The 13,843-nt window shown below is 49.9% G+C and overlaps 6 protein-coding genes across 6 annotated transcripts; 4 read left to right on the forward strand and 2 right to left on the reverse strand.

Moving 5' to 3' along the window:
- Positions 1 to 79: 79 nt before the first annotated feature.
- Positions 80 to 1,798, forward strand: PFICI_12743 (uncharacterized protein; the record flags this gene model as incomplete). The annotated part of the gene is made up of 6 exons (XM_007841324.1): positions 80 to 264; positions 324 to 428; positions 508 to 560; positions 624 to 834; positions 891 to 1,249; positions 1,344 to 1,798. 6 exons carry the CDS (start codon positions 80 to 82, stop codon positions 1,796 to 1,798), a joined length of 1,368 nt encoding a protein of 455 aa, XP_007839515.1.
- Positions 1,799 to 2,580: 782 nt separating this feature from the next.
- PFICI_12744 (uncharacterized protein) lies at positions 2,581 to 4,706 on the forward strand (the record flags this gene model as incomplete). The annotated part of the gene is made up of 3 exons (XM_007841325.1): positions 2,581 to 2,984; positions 3,048 to 4,155; positions 4,224 to 4,706. The coding sequence occupies 3 exons, from the start codon at positions 2,581 to 2,583 to the stop codon at positions 4,704 to 4,706; spliced, it is 1,995 nt and encodes a 664-aa protein (XP_007839516.1).
- Positions 4,707 to 5,250: 544 nt separating this feature from the next.
- PFICI_12745 (uncharacterized protein) lies at positions 5,251 to 8,609 on the forward strand (the record flags this gene model as incomplete). The annotated part of the gene is made up of 5 exons (XM_007841326.1): positions 5,251 to 5,444; positions 5,499 to 7,149; positions 7,208 to 7,349; positions 7,404 to 7,918; positions 7,980 to 8,609. 5 exons carry the CDS (start codon positions 5,251 to 5,253, stop codon positions 8,607 to 8,609), a joined length of 3,132 nt encoding a protein of 1,043 aa, XP_007839517.1.
- Positions 8,610 to 8,690: 81 nt separating this feature from the next.
- Positions 8,691 to 10,089, reverse strand: PFICI_12746 (uncharacterized protein; the record flags this gene model as incomplete). The annotated part of the gene is made up of 4 exons (XM_007841327.1): positions 8,691 to 9,474; positions 9,546 to 9,690; positions 9,747 to 9,986; positions 10,059 to 10,089. The coding sequence occupies 4 exons, from the start codon at positions 10,087 to 10,089 to the stop codon at positions 8,691 to 8,693; spliced, it is 1,200 nt and encodes a 399-aa protein (XP_007839518.1).
- A 1,130-nt stretch (positions 10,090 to 11,219) lies between these two features.
- PFICI_12747 (uncharacterized protein) lies at positions 11,220 to 11,689 on the forward strand (the record flags this gene model as incomplete). Its single annotated transcript, XM_007841328.1, has 2 exons — positions 11,220 to 11,339; positions 11,411 to 11,689. The coding sequence occupies 2 exons, from the start codon at positions 11,220 to 11,222 to the stop codon at positions 11,687 to 11,689; spliced, it is 399 nt and encodes a 132-aa protein (XP_007839519.1).
- A 329-nt stretch (positions 11,690 to 12,018) lies between these two features.
- On the reverse strand, positions 12,019 to 12,891 carry PFICI_12748 (uncharacterized protein; the record flags this gene model as incomplete). Its single annotated transcript, XM_007841329.1, has 1 exon — positions 12,019 to 12,891. The coding sequence occupies one exon, from the start codon at positions 12,889 to 12,891 to the stop codon at positions 12,019 to 12,021; it is 873 nt and encodes a 290-aa protein (XP_007839520.1).
- Positions 12,892 to 13,843: the final 952 nt, after the last annotated feature.

The following is a 13,843-nucleotide window of genomic DNA, read 5'->3' on the forward strand; positions in this document are numbered from 1 at the left end:
CATTGGGTGACAAGAACGAGTGTCATCTAGTTCGTGATTACTTCATATCTAAATGCTGAGTCAGTGGTCTTTGAGAAACATGGTATCTGCTCTCAAGTTCCTTCTCCTGGCGGCCAGCTGTACTGCTAGCAGCAACATTGCCGCCCGCGATAGTATCACCGCCACGGTAGACCTGTCAAGTTCAAATGGATCACCCAAGCACCTGGCTTCCGGTTTCATCTATGGGATTCCGGACAACTACCCCAACCAAATCCCAGACTCATGGTTTGTCCCAATACTCGACATCTATCGGTCCACAAGCACACTAACGAGGCCTCTTTCAGGTACCAAGCAATAGACTTCAACTACGCCCGCACCGGTGGAGCACAGCTTGGCTCTCCAGCTCGAGGATGGATCTACGGAACAACGGATTACCAAGGCAGACTCCAGTCATCCTACCTAAATTACGAGGCAAGAAATCATGAACATACGACTCAGCATAGGTATTGACAGATTTCAGGTGGCTAGAAAGTTTGGTGCTTCCGTCATCTTGCTGGTACATGACATTTGGGGAACCGACGGTATGTGCTAATTGGCGTTTTCATATGCATACTTTCTTCGTGACGATCCTAATGTGTTATCAGGCGTGACGAGCTCCACGAAATGGCCCGGCGACAATGGCGATTGGACCGACTATGACAAGTATATCTCTACACTCCTGAATGATCTGGTCTCCAAGAACATGCTTGACGGGCTTGTTATCGATATCTGGAATGAACCCGACCTTACTGTCTTTTGGAACCGCCCTCTCCAGCAATGGGTGAATCTCTACATCAGAACCCACAAGGCAATCCGGTATGTTATGGAAGACGTTGTCTTGCGGGACGTTATTGACTAACCAACCACCACAGGGCCGACTCCCGCTTCAATAACGTCAAGATTAGCGGCCCCAGCTTGGCAAATCAGCCGCTGTCCAGCAACTCCTGGTGGACAACGTGGCTGTCGCAGGTTGCTGGCAACAACACCGTACCAGATCAGTACTCGTACCATCTGGAGGGCGACTACACGAATCAGGTCGACGATCCACAGTATACCAATGCTTCCCTCGCTGCGCTGCTGAGCACCTACGGCTTGCCAGGTCGTGAGGTCAACATTAACGAATATGCCACATATACTGAGATGAAGCCCTCTGGATATGCCTGGTGGATTGCTCGCCTTGAAAGATACAACTTTTGGGGTCTTCTTGGAAACTGGCAATCTGGAACAACATGTGAGTAATTGTGACAATCTGCCGTGTTTGGTAGAGAACATCTCTCGTCTACCAACCCTCTTGAAAAAGGGTGCTAACCCGGTCAAACTTTCAGTGCACGATCTGTTTGCCAATTTGATCACAAAGTCGAGCAATCCATATACATACAGTGCCACTGATTACGTTGCTGCACCCGGCTTCTGGGTCTACAAGTACTATGCCCAAAACATGACGGGCGTACGTCTTACCACAACCGGCAGTACCGATAGGATATTGGATGTGTACGCGACCAAGGACTCGAGCACGGTTCGGTTGCTCGTGGGTTCTCGCATCACCACGGGCACTTGGGCTGTGCAGGTCAACAAGCTGAGCTCCCTTGGCTACGGGACATCAGGCACCGTCACCATCAGCACTTGGGGCTTTGATGGGTCAGATCCTCTGGCAGCACAAGCTGCACCGAGCTTCCGCAACACTGTTGACCACACCTTTTCCGACGACACGTTGACCTTTCCCATCTATCAGGACAACAACTACAATGCCTGGGCCTTTGAATTTGCAGTGCTGAATTAAGAATTGGTGGAGATGCACAGGGTTCACTTTTGTCTAGTGTAGTTAATTGCGACAAGTGTATTAAATTCAATTCTGGTACCCAATATCTAACTTATGGAAACCATTGATGCAAAACGAAGGAATGCGCACTGGTTAAGCCAAAAAGTGTACAAAATACATAAGAATTATGTGTATTGAACAGCTATCCTTTAGAGGTCCGGTAATATCAGATCTCGTGGTTTGGGGCATTGTTATTGAGACCCAAAGACAACCTACATAGATATGGTTCGGGTGAGTGCATGGCTGCATGCAGCAATCGAGGGCATCAATTTGCAGTGCTAGGGATTATGTTCATCAAATGCCTGCAAAAGCCGACCCCAATTACTGTACTTTCTGCAAACCCCATCCGGCCATGTCACATCACTTGACAGGCCATGAAGGACACTGGCGCCTACACAATGCCGGGTATGCTAGGCCGGCGTACGGGGGATTTCCGGTGGGGTGCATCACCTAGCCCCGGAGTGCACCAAATTCCGGTGGGAGGCAGTACCTCACTCGCAGGCATTCGTGGAAGAACTCTACGCAGATGCAGCAGATAACAATTGTGATGAATGACGTAATCGTAGGTCCTGTATCATTCCGGCTGGCAAGACTCCGGCATTGAACATTGTGGGCTAGAGCTTCAAACTGGTCACTTGATTGTATATAGTTTATTACGAGTTGGTGCAAAAGATCCAGTACAACGCGTGACTCTTTGTTAGCGAGAGTTGAGAGTTGAGTAGTACTCTTAGAATCACCTCATCATGTCTTACCCTCAGACCAACTTTGATAAGACGACATTCCACGGTCCGTCGATCTTGAAAAGCCGGCAAGCTGTCGTCGGTCTGGTCACGGCAAAGGCGCAGCTGAAGCAACTCAGAGAGACTGGTAGATACGACTGTTTCAAGCTGCAATGGCATCCCATCTACGACGACCAGTCTCAATGGCCTGCATCAAAGAGTCTTTTTTGGGATAGCGACGTCGGCAAGTGGATTGAAGGCGTCTGCTACCTGCTCGCTACAGAGTATGATGCCGAACTAGATGCAGCAGTGAGAGAGCTGGTCGACATGATCCGAAGTGCGCAGCAAGACGACGGTTACCTCAACGTCTACTTCACTGTCGTTGAGCCGGATAAGCGCTGGTCAAACATAAGAGATCAACATGAGTTGTAAGTCATTGTTGCGGTCCTTTTCAACCCACATTTCTGAGCTACTTCCTGACTCGGAGACAGGTACAATGCTGGCCATCTCATTGAGGCTGCATTGGCTCATAGACGCTACTACAAGAATGACCTCCTCATAGAGCCAATCGAGAAATACGTTCGCCTGATACGTTCCGTCTTTGGACCAGGGGAGCACCAAAAACACGCATACCCCGGACATCCAGAGATTGAGCTCGCCCTGCTCCGCCTCTATAGTGCTACTGGAAACCAGGATGCGTATGACTTGGCACAGTACTTTATTGAAGAGAGAGGAAATCCAACGGGGCAAGATGGAATGCTCTACTACGACTGGGAAGAGAAACAGCGTGGTGATAACAAGTATAAGCGTCCCGACGCGTATCCAGTGACTAGAAGCCACTGGTACAATCAGGCGCATGCACCCATTCTGAAACAAGAGTCGGTAGAGGGCCATTCCGTGCGAGCCATGTACCTCTTGACGGCGGTTGCCGACTTGGTCTATCACGATGTTGGAGGCAAGTCATATGCCCAAAGCACACAATACTTGGCAGCACTGGACAGGCTCTGGAACAACATGGTGGACAAGAAAATGTATGTTACCGGGGGAATTGGTGCCATGCATCAATGGGAGGGCTTTGGGATTGACTACTTCTTGCCACAAAGCACTGATGAAGGTGGGTGCTACTCTGAGACCTGCGCTTCGATTGGTGTCATGATGCTGGCGGAGCGTCTCCTACACCTTGATCTCCACTCCCGGTACAGCGACATTATGGAGTTGCAACTCTACAATGCCGTCATGACGGCCATGAACTTGGAGGGAACAGCCTTTACCTACGTCAACCAGCTTGGTAGCTCGGAGAAAGACAAGAGTGCCCGCGAGACATGGTTCGAATGTTCGTGCTGCCCACCCAACTTGATGAGGCTGTATGGGAGTCTTGGTGGCTACCTCTGGGATCATGGTGCCTCAAGCGAAGGCGCATTCATCAACGTGCACCTCTATACCACGGCTCAAGTCAAGTTTGATGTTGGAGGACAGAAGGTCCAGTTGGCGCAGAAATCGAATTGGCCATGGGAGGGCAAGATTGAGTTTGAGCTAGACTCGAATGCCAAGGTCGACATCCGGCTCAGGCTCCCGGCTTGGTCCGAAGGGGCTTACATAGTACGTGTCCGACCTTATCACCGCCGTGTTGGTGATTTTTTATTCCGCTGACAGTGAACCTTGAACAGCTCGAACCTCCGCTCAGCGATGCCAAAGTCGACAACGGGTACTTGCTTCTGCCATCGTCATACACTTCTCACAGCAAGCAGTTCTCACTGGATATTCAAGGATTCGAACCCCGGCACATCTCGCCACACCCGTACACGAATCAGAATACATTAACGCTGGCTCGAGGTCCAATTATATATTGCGTGGAAGATGCTGACAATGAATGGGAGTCTGATCACTTTAGGAATACTGTCATCTCTGCCGACTCGCCGGTTGCGGAGTTTGAGCGCGAGATTGCAGGAGAGAGATACATTGAGCTGCGCTCATCCGGCTGGACCCGAGACTTGGACTCTTGGAAGGGGAAGCAATCAGGGTCTGAACCAGGAGCCAAGAATAGTTCTGGAGTTCTAGGCGACGAAAAGGAGCTTGTATTTGTTCCGTATTATCTACGAGCGAACCGTGGCGGGAAAGGGCACATGCGGGTTGGGCTGCTCAAGCAGTAGAACCGCTGGAGGAAACATGTAGCTCATGTAGGAACCCATGATCATTAGAATGGATATACATCACCGCGTGGCTAGGCTCTGTGAAAAGGTCGTAAAAGATACATCTGAATTACCTAGTGCAATTTGCCATCAGCAAAATTTCGAGGAATCATTGCAATCAATCATGCCAAGCGACGAGTTATGACGGTCAATTGCGCAGCTCTGGATTGGCACGGATGTTGGGGATAGTGGCACCGCTATCCCCGCACCCCAGCACCCGACAGTATCCCCAACTTCCCCCAAATATACCCCCTGTATGTGAACGGGGATATGTACATTGGTGGACTAAAGATCGCTCGGAACCAAGTTACCGGGTTCCCCTCGCTTGACACTGGAAGTTGCCTCCCGCATCCGTCGAAACGCACCGCGAGCCGCTCGCAACCTGTTCAAAAATCTCGGATTGTGTAGCGTGCCTGTACCACTCACGACACAATGTAAAGAATCGTCCAAGTATAATTCCAGTTCTATCTAGGAGTGAGGGCATGACAGCCATGCGTTGCCCGCCATGTCACCACCAAGCCATGACCCTTTGGACCGGGATCAGCTAGGGGAACAGGGTCAAAACTATTCAGCGAAACACCAGTGCCCTCGATGCCCGTGCACTTTCAAGCGCATCGAGCATCTCAACAGGCACGTGAAAAGTCATACATCTCAGAAAGCATTCATATGTGACGTATGCTTCAAGGAGTTTGCCAGAAGGTCAGTTGGTCGCCCCTACACCGTCCTGTCGACATGTGCTGAGAGATGTCAAAGTGACATCCTTCACCGGCATAGCTTCACCCACAGAACGCCCATCGGAGACACTGGGAAGCCCAAACGACGAAGAGCTTGTACAGAATGCGCAAAAGCACGAGAGAGGTGCAGCAAAGACGAGCCTTGCAGAAGATGTTTGACTAGGGGACTATCTTGTGCATACCCACCAGAGCCTCGAGGACGGCAACCTAGACGTTCACCTCGAGATGACGTCTTGAATGTAGAGGCTCAACCGAGCCCGCAGGCGCACAACTATCAACAGGTTTCAAAGCCTGGGCTGCAGCCATTATTACCGACGTCTCAAGCGCTGACAGCCACCACCCCTCGCTCTACCCAGTCCGCGATTGAGATGATGGGTGCAGATGCCTTGCGCCGCCAGCAGCAACACGACCATTTGCAGATTGGAGGAGCGAACAGCACGGGAACAGGTCCAGGTATTTCAAATCAATACCTCGGTGCCATGTACGATCCCGCCACCCAGATGGATGTGGATACACTGTTCCCGCTTGTACAAGACCAAGGAGGGTTCAGCCAGAGCATGGACTACCCCATGAACTGGCTACCGGCGAATGACACCATCGATATCGACTACAGCTCCATACTCGATTTCGGCATTGGACCATATGCAGATACAAGTCCTCTTGCCTTGGGACCGACTCAGGACATCTCTCTTTTGCCACCTGACACCAACGTCGGTCAGAACAATCAGCTCAGTGTTGCGGGGAATTCGATTGCTCCGGGTAGTCGACGACTGAACGATCCCACCGTGATACTCCCCCCAGTTGTATCTATTTCATCCCCGACTCATACCACATCCTCTCATTCCCAAAGTTCCGGATCCGAGTCGAGACTTTCGACGCAAGGAGGGCTATACGCTACTAGCAACGATGGCGCCAGAGTCCCATGCACAATCCGATCAAGACAACACCGGCACATTTTTTCAGGTGCAACGCCAGTTCATCCTTCTCTCGACAGCGAGATTGAAGCTGACGACTTCAGCCTAAGATTCCCTGCTCTTGATGGAATTGTGTCTCAAGATATCGAGGAGGCGATTGAAGGCATATCGGCGTCGACGTACGACACTATCCTTGCTAACTTTCAAAGAATGTGTCTTACCCCAGGAAGCTTTTTTCCGCCTTTCGTCAATGAAAGCTTCCCAAGTCTTGACCAGATGAACATCCTAATTCAGCTGTACTTTGAATATTTCGATCCCATCTTCCCCATCGTGCATAAGGAACAAGTTGAACTGAACAACTTTTGGCCTTTGGCTCTGTCCATGTGTGTTATTGGATGCCGATTCACCGACACTCAAGAGTTTACCCGATGCATTGTACCGTTCCAGGAGTTTCTTCGTAGAGTTCTAACATTCGAGGTTGAGATGAATCCAACAGAAGCGATGATTATACCGTTAACCCAAGCGCTGATCCTCAGTCAAATTGGCTTACTCTATTCCGGGCAACGCAAGTCATTCCTTCAGGCCCGAGCCAGGCGCAGTGTTCTTACGGAACTTATCAACACGACTGGGGCGTCCACAGTTTACGAAGGAACAACGCTCGATGACTCAGACGAGGTCAGAAACTTGCAAACGCAACAAGAATGGGAACTATGGATCACTGCTGAGACGAAGCGGCGAATTGGATACTCCGCCTGGGTAAGAAACCCTCTCTTTGTCCTCGCAAGTGGCTGTATTTTGTAGCTGAGAGTCATAGCTGCTCGATTGCATGTCACGATATCATTTTGGAGAGAGATTTATCGGGTCGACGGATGCGACACAGCACGAGCTCCCAAGCGAAGATCTTTGGAACTGCAAAACAGCTTGGCAATGGTCTCGATCATTTCGAAAAACTGAAAGTAAGTTCTAATGGCGATAGACCTCGAGCCTGAAAGAGCTGACTCAAACCACAGAAAATCCTTCACTGGCATCGGCAGTGACCATGCTGTTCCTTGAGAAGAAGTTCAAAAAGGACATTGGACAGTTCTCAAGCTTGCTGCTGCTGCATGGCGTTTACGAGGAGATAAGGAGGGTTCAGTACTACCTTGACAGGCCCCTTTCATCCTGGGTGCCTTCGCTGTGGCTCAACCCGGGATCCCCACCTGCAGAGAGCGATCATGAGTCCGCCCAGCTATCTGACACAAAAAACAATCTTGCAGTCTGGCGCAACGCGGCTCTTGACTGTGTTGATGTTCTTCACTGGGCAGCCAACGCCACCGTTGCAAGTGCCGCAGGCGTGGAACATTCCACCGTCTTGCATCTTCACCTGTCAAGGGTGGTCTTGCTAGTGCCTTATACAAGTATACAGACTTTGGCAAAGTCAATATCGACTTTGACAGCGGACCGCTCCACTACCTGGTCCAAAACAATGAGGGAAGACGCTCTACGGGCGGAACAAGAGGTGGTCCGTTGGGCTCAGCAAGATGAGGTATGTTTCCCCTTATCTCGAGCGGATTTGCGGCGCTCAAGGCTGATTGATTGCCATGCAGCACAAAGCGAGACTCGCAGTCCTCCACTGTGGGTGCCTTTACTGGCATATCCGACGGTATAGTCGTCGTGCGTTCTATGAGCCAGTGTCCGTATTTCTTGCTACCTTGACACTTTGGGCTTACAGTATGTACGCTTCGCGAGCATCACCAGTAGGCGCTGAAGTGCAGAATGACCTCGAAGGTATTCGAAGTGGAAGCATCACCCGACATGCTTCTCCAGAGCCGCCTTCCGATCAGAGACTTAGTGGTCGCGAGGCCAGAGGTCAGCGATCGAGTGCTACGAATCAGCTAGAGTTCGAGGATGATGCGGAACCGACTTTCATCAGGCTAGACCGTCCGAACGACGACGAGATGGTGCAGCAATTTGTCAAATCAGGTCGACCATCAGTGATGCGGGCATATATCACAGGGGTAGGAAACATATGCTCCCCGCAAGGGCCAGCCAGGATTTTAAGAGAGGGACGGAAGATACTAAGTTCGGTATCGTCGGCCTGGAGCAGGACGCAGGATTATATTTCAACTCTAGAGTCGGTCGAAGCGGTGACAACCAATAGCCACAATTGGGATTCACGTGAGAGACTATCTGCGATGACAGGCAAACGATCAGGCTGGTGGTCGTTGGCAACATAGATTGCATCTCTGGCCCGTGTCACGTGGGTACGTGGAACCTGCAAAAATGGCCCTTCAATATATATTATTATGTTAATATGTCTATTTGGGAATAATCTTTTCATCCTTCAGCATTTCAAAAATGCCCTCCAGATTATCCCAGCTATCGTAGTAACCAGTCCATCCTAACTTTCGTGCCTTGCTCATGCTCAACACAACATTGTAGTCACGGCCCCAGGCAAAGTCGGCAAATGCCCAAGAGGCCTTTTCTAGCGCCGAAGCATCGAGACCTTCACGTTCGCTCAACTTCTTCCAGGCCGCTTGCACATCTTTTTGTTCTGCCCACCTGACCAGATTAATCCGCTGGCGAACGTAGCTCTGCGGGGCACGATTCTTCAAGCCGATGGCATCAGCTTGGACTGACAGCGGCGGATGAGGAACCAGCGCCCTCTCGGCCGCCAGCGGCGCGGGGCGCAGGAACTGGTCCGCGGGGACGGCAAGGCCAAAGTAGTTTGCCACGCGCGGCCACAGGTTCATCCACGACTCGACGTCGCCATTGGCAACGTTGAACGCCTCATTGGCCGCCCTGGGCTCGAGGGCGGCCCAGCGACAAAAGCGCGCGTGCAGGCCGGCGTCGGTAAAGACGGTGACATTGTTGCTGTAAAAGCCCTCGGAGCCGGGAAACACGAGCTCCGAGCCCATTTCCTTGGACACGGCCGCGTAGAGGGCAATGGCGCTGGCAAAGTTCATGAAATTGCCCTTGGCGAAACCGAGCACCTCGTTGGAGTAGGTTACGTTCCACTCGATGGCGTGGGTTTTGGCAAAGTCGTGGAGAATGTGCTGTTGGCGGTAGTAAAAGTTGGGAGGGAAGGGTGGCTCTGGCATCCTGTGATGATTTAGTAAGTAATCTTCGGGAAAGCGCTGATCTCAAAAGACAGAGACAGAACTAGGGCTCACCAGGGATCTCCTTCAACCATGGGAACCTTGGTCCGGCCGAGAGCGACACCATATTGCTTGGCTCCGCAAACAAGGACAAAACGCTTCACGCCGGAAGCATTGCCATTGATCTCGAGAGCCTTGCAGAACGCGGCCAGCATGTCGCCTGTGCCGATATTAGCACTCCAAGTGTTCTTATCAGTCGAGCTGCGCGTGGCTCACCGTTGACGCGGGTGTTCTCCTCGTCGGAATCCATTTGCAAATATGCAGCAAAAAAGACATAGTCGGCCTTGAGATCCTTCAAGTCCTGCGCCATGTCCTCGGCGGCTGCGTTGAGATCAAGATGGACATGTTCAACCCGAGGACCGAAATCCTCCTTCTTTGACCGCGACAGGCTGTAGATCTTTGACCATTCATCTGGGTGGCTGCAGAGCTCCTTGACGATTTCTCGTCCGAGAATACCTAGGGTCATGCAAATTAGCCGCCTCCTGTCATCTCAAACAGAAGCGAGAATATTCAGCTTGATATCCTTACCTGTGGCACCTGTCACGATTGCGGTTGGCATCTTGATTGTGCTGTAATTTTCGTGTGTTGGAGATATTTTGCTATAGAGGTACTAGAAATTTGTCACTGAATTGTGAGAGTTATTCTATATTTATATACAATTCGAGAATCATCGTCGAAAGGGCTGTGTGAAGTAAGCTTGCTCTAGGCCAAACTTTCCTCCTTGTTTACTCCAATCCTGCCACCAAGGGATTTGCTGGTGATGACATATGTCCATGCACTTACCGGGAGACAGCCAAATTTGCATTAGTTCTGCTTCTCTCGAAAGCTTAACTCAGCAACTCAGTCTTCTTGGCATTGGTACGTCATGCAGGAGCTCCTTGATAAAACAGACCTTCTGAGTAATGATCCTGATAGCACTTGAAACTGAGTCGCTGCTTTGCTAGACTTGTAATATGGAGATTTTCATTCCGCTTCCTTTTAGCTTGTAATTCAAAACCACTCTCAGTATACCGGGTTTACTTTGTCACATATTTAGTCATCAAGTCTTACCGTGTAATAGCAATTCAGCAATCAATAGACTGGTGGGTCGAAACTGAATCGGGTGTAGGCGGCGCCAAGTTCTGCGACTATTCCAAAATTTGCTCGACTCATGAAACCAAAGACCGAAGAGTATAGCAAAGCCCGAGTATCAGTCCCCACGTTGCCATTTTGCTCCAAAATGACGGAGCGCCTAACCGCTACCAATTCTGTACTGTTTTGAATCTAACAATCTAATCTGCAATAAGCAAGGCTTTCATGAGATCTCAAGGTTGATCAAGCAGATCCCGACTTTGTGAGCACAGTTTCCAAGAACAAGCCATGATTTTCACTTTTATGTAGTCAACGACGTCAGACATGCGATTAATAAACAAGATATCTACCACTGGGATACGGTGAAGCCGATTGGGGACTAAACAGCATTGTCGGCGATAGGACTTTTCTGTTGGTATGGTAGATGTTGTAGTATTAGCCCCTGAATACCCGCACGAAGTGCTCTGGTCCATGTTAGTTGAATACAACATAAATAGAGCCTCTTCATTATCAGGATTACGACAAGCCGACGCTTCACATCACACAACAAATATAGAAAAATTACGCATATCCTGCATTCAACCAAACACGATGGCAAACAGCAATTTGAGGTTCACGATGTTAATCAAGCGCAAACCTGAGATTAGCGAGGAGGAGTTCCACAAGTACTGGACAGAAGAGCATCCAGCCATCGTCAATGAATGGCTCGCAAAGCATGGTGTTGTGAAATACGTTCAAGTAAGTTGATTTACGGTGAAATATTTCTAAAAGCATGGCGAATCGAAAGTTACCAACATAGTAATTTCTAGTACCACCTCCCATCGTCATTCCGTGCGCAGAGCGAACAAGTCTGGACCGAGCTCGGCTCTGATCACGTTAGCGACTTCGATGGCCATGTAGTTCTCACTGTTCCCAACCTCGACGCACTGAAGAACGCCCTGGCCGACCCCTACTACAAGTCCCATGTCCAACCAGACGAGGCCAAGTTCATCGACGCTAAGGGGTGCTACCGTACATTTGGTTATGAGCAAATATACATCAAGGATAACAAGGTCATCTCTGACGGGGTTTCAACATCGAAGTTATAGTCCCATACATGCCTAGTATTCTGTGGCGGGGGTTGCCAGATAATCAGTATAGCTGTAATCCCAGTCTTGGCTCTGTTCTAGTTCCTCCTGCACCACTTGGGTAGGATTACTCGATGCTCAATGTTTGAGCATCTCAAGATGCATGCTACCGTACAGCATATGCCAACTAGATATATAGTACAAAAGCATGATATATATGTTTTCCAAACCAATAAAAAGTTGTTTAAAATTTCAGCCAGTCCCACGGATATAAGCTAAATCCTTCCACTGCATTCTATATTGACAAGCAGTTCTATTTTATTTTATTTTATTTTATTTTCCTTTTTATTTCAGCTGTTAGCCTTTTCTGCATTGAGCGCCCCAATGACCTTCATCACGCTGATCATATCCTCTTCGCCAAGCCCCGACTCTATTGCCTGTTTGTACAATGTGCCACAAAGCTGTATTAGTGGCGAATTCACGCCTGATCCGGCTGCTGCTGTTTGAATAAGCTGAGTGCTGTTGTAGCAGTCCTTGATGGCTGCCTGCGCAGACCAATCCTGATTGAGCATCTTTTGAATCTTGAGCCCCGAATAGGCAGACGCCATGGGACCGGCCTGTATGACCTGGGCAAAGGCATCGAGATTGAGTCCTTGCGCTTGAGCCAGGTTCATGGCCTCGGCAAGGCCCGCGGTCATGGTGATGAGAAAGAGGTTGACCGCGTACTTGGTCTTGAGCCCCATGCCGACGGGGCCGCAGTAGATGGCGGCGCTCGTGATGGGCTCGACAACCGACTGTATCCTCTGCGCTACCGCCTCGTCGCCAGCCATCATGCCCACCAGTGTGCCTTGTTCCGCGGGCACTCTGCTGCCGCTGACGGGCATTTCGACAAAGTCGCCACCCGCCTGGGAGACCTCGGCCGCGAGGCGTTGGCTAAAGTCTGCCGAAACCGAACTGGTATTGATCAATGTTTTGCCGGCGAGGGCCTTGTAAAATGGCTTGTCCATAATGGTGTCGAATGCGCGCTCGTTGAACAGCATGGTGAAGATCACGTCGGACTGCTCCAACACTTCGATCGGTGATTCTGCAATGTTGGCACCTGCTTGCCGGAGGACTGCGTATTTTGCTGGGCTTCGGTTCCATACTGAGAGAGGGAAGCGACGGGAAAGATTGAGGGCCATGGGCGTTCCCATCACCCCCAAACCCAAGAAGCCGACTCGCATCGTGCTGAAAAATCTGCGTGTTTTAAGTTTGCCGCGGTTGCGAGGACAGGATGAATATTTCTTGGGGCCCAAGACAAGAACTCGAACTTACAGAACCAAAAAGTGTGACAATTTTGATTTTCGGCGAATTCGACGACTTTGCTCATTCCCCTAGTGCAGAGTAGAATGCCGATTGAAGGCGGAAGCTAAAAAGTTGGGTGACCAAACTGACTATTCGAAACTCCACCATTCTGACTCGAAGGGCGAAGGGCGTAGGGCGTAGGGCGTGCATTTGTGCAATCCGTGAACTAACACGAAGAGACGGAGTGCAAAGTCTTCTTCACTGGGAAAACAGGCCGATAAATCCAAGTTTTACTTGAAGATTAATATTACTCTGACAGTATGACGCGATGAAGTCAAAAGGTCGCCGTTGAAATTGATCTTGATCTCTGCTTTAAGGGTCAAAACGGTGCCAGCAATTTTCCGATGCCACACTCATCTGCCGTGAGGATTATCATGGGCCTTCAGACTTGACTTTCTTGCCGACGGCATGCTGGTCATGAAATTGCCCACGAGGTCCGGCCATAGCAAGAATCCCAAGAGTAATCAACGGGAGGTTTCCAGATTTTCAAGCCATTGACATTTTTCCAATGTCAAATAACTGACCAACAAGAACAAGAGAGGATTGATTGGAGCCGAATCTGATATTGAGTAGAGGATCATTCTAATAATAACAATGTTGCTAGCAAAACGCCTTCATCACGAGTCGATATAGCAGGATTATTCATCAAGTACCCGTCTTATACCGTCAGAGAACAAATACCTCGAGTACAAAATGTGGAAAGCTGTAATTCGACCACCCCATATCTCATCGCCCGTCTGAGGGTTGCAGCTGACATGGGAGAAAGTGATTTTGACAAACTCTTCTGGTTCTTCAGTCGTGTTCTGTACTTCCTCCCGAGTAACTTCAAAA

The sequence above is a fragment of the Pestalotiopsis fici genome (assembly GCF_000516985.1).
Source record: "Pestalotiopsis fici W106-1 unplaced genomic scaffold PFICI_Scf_10, whole genome shotgun sequence".
Classification (NCBI taxonomy): domain Eukaryota; kingdom Fungi; phylum Ascomycota; class Sordariomycetes; order Amphisphaeriales; family Sporocadaceae; genus Pestalotiopsis; species Pestalotiopsis fici.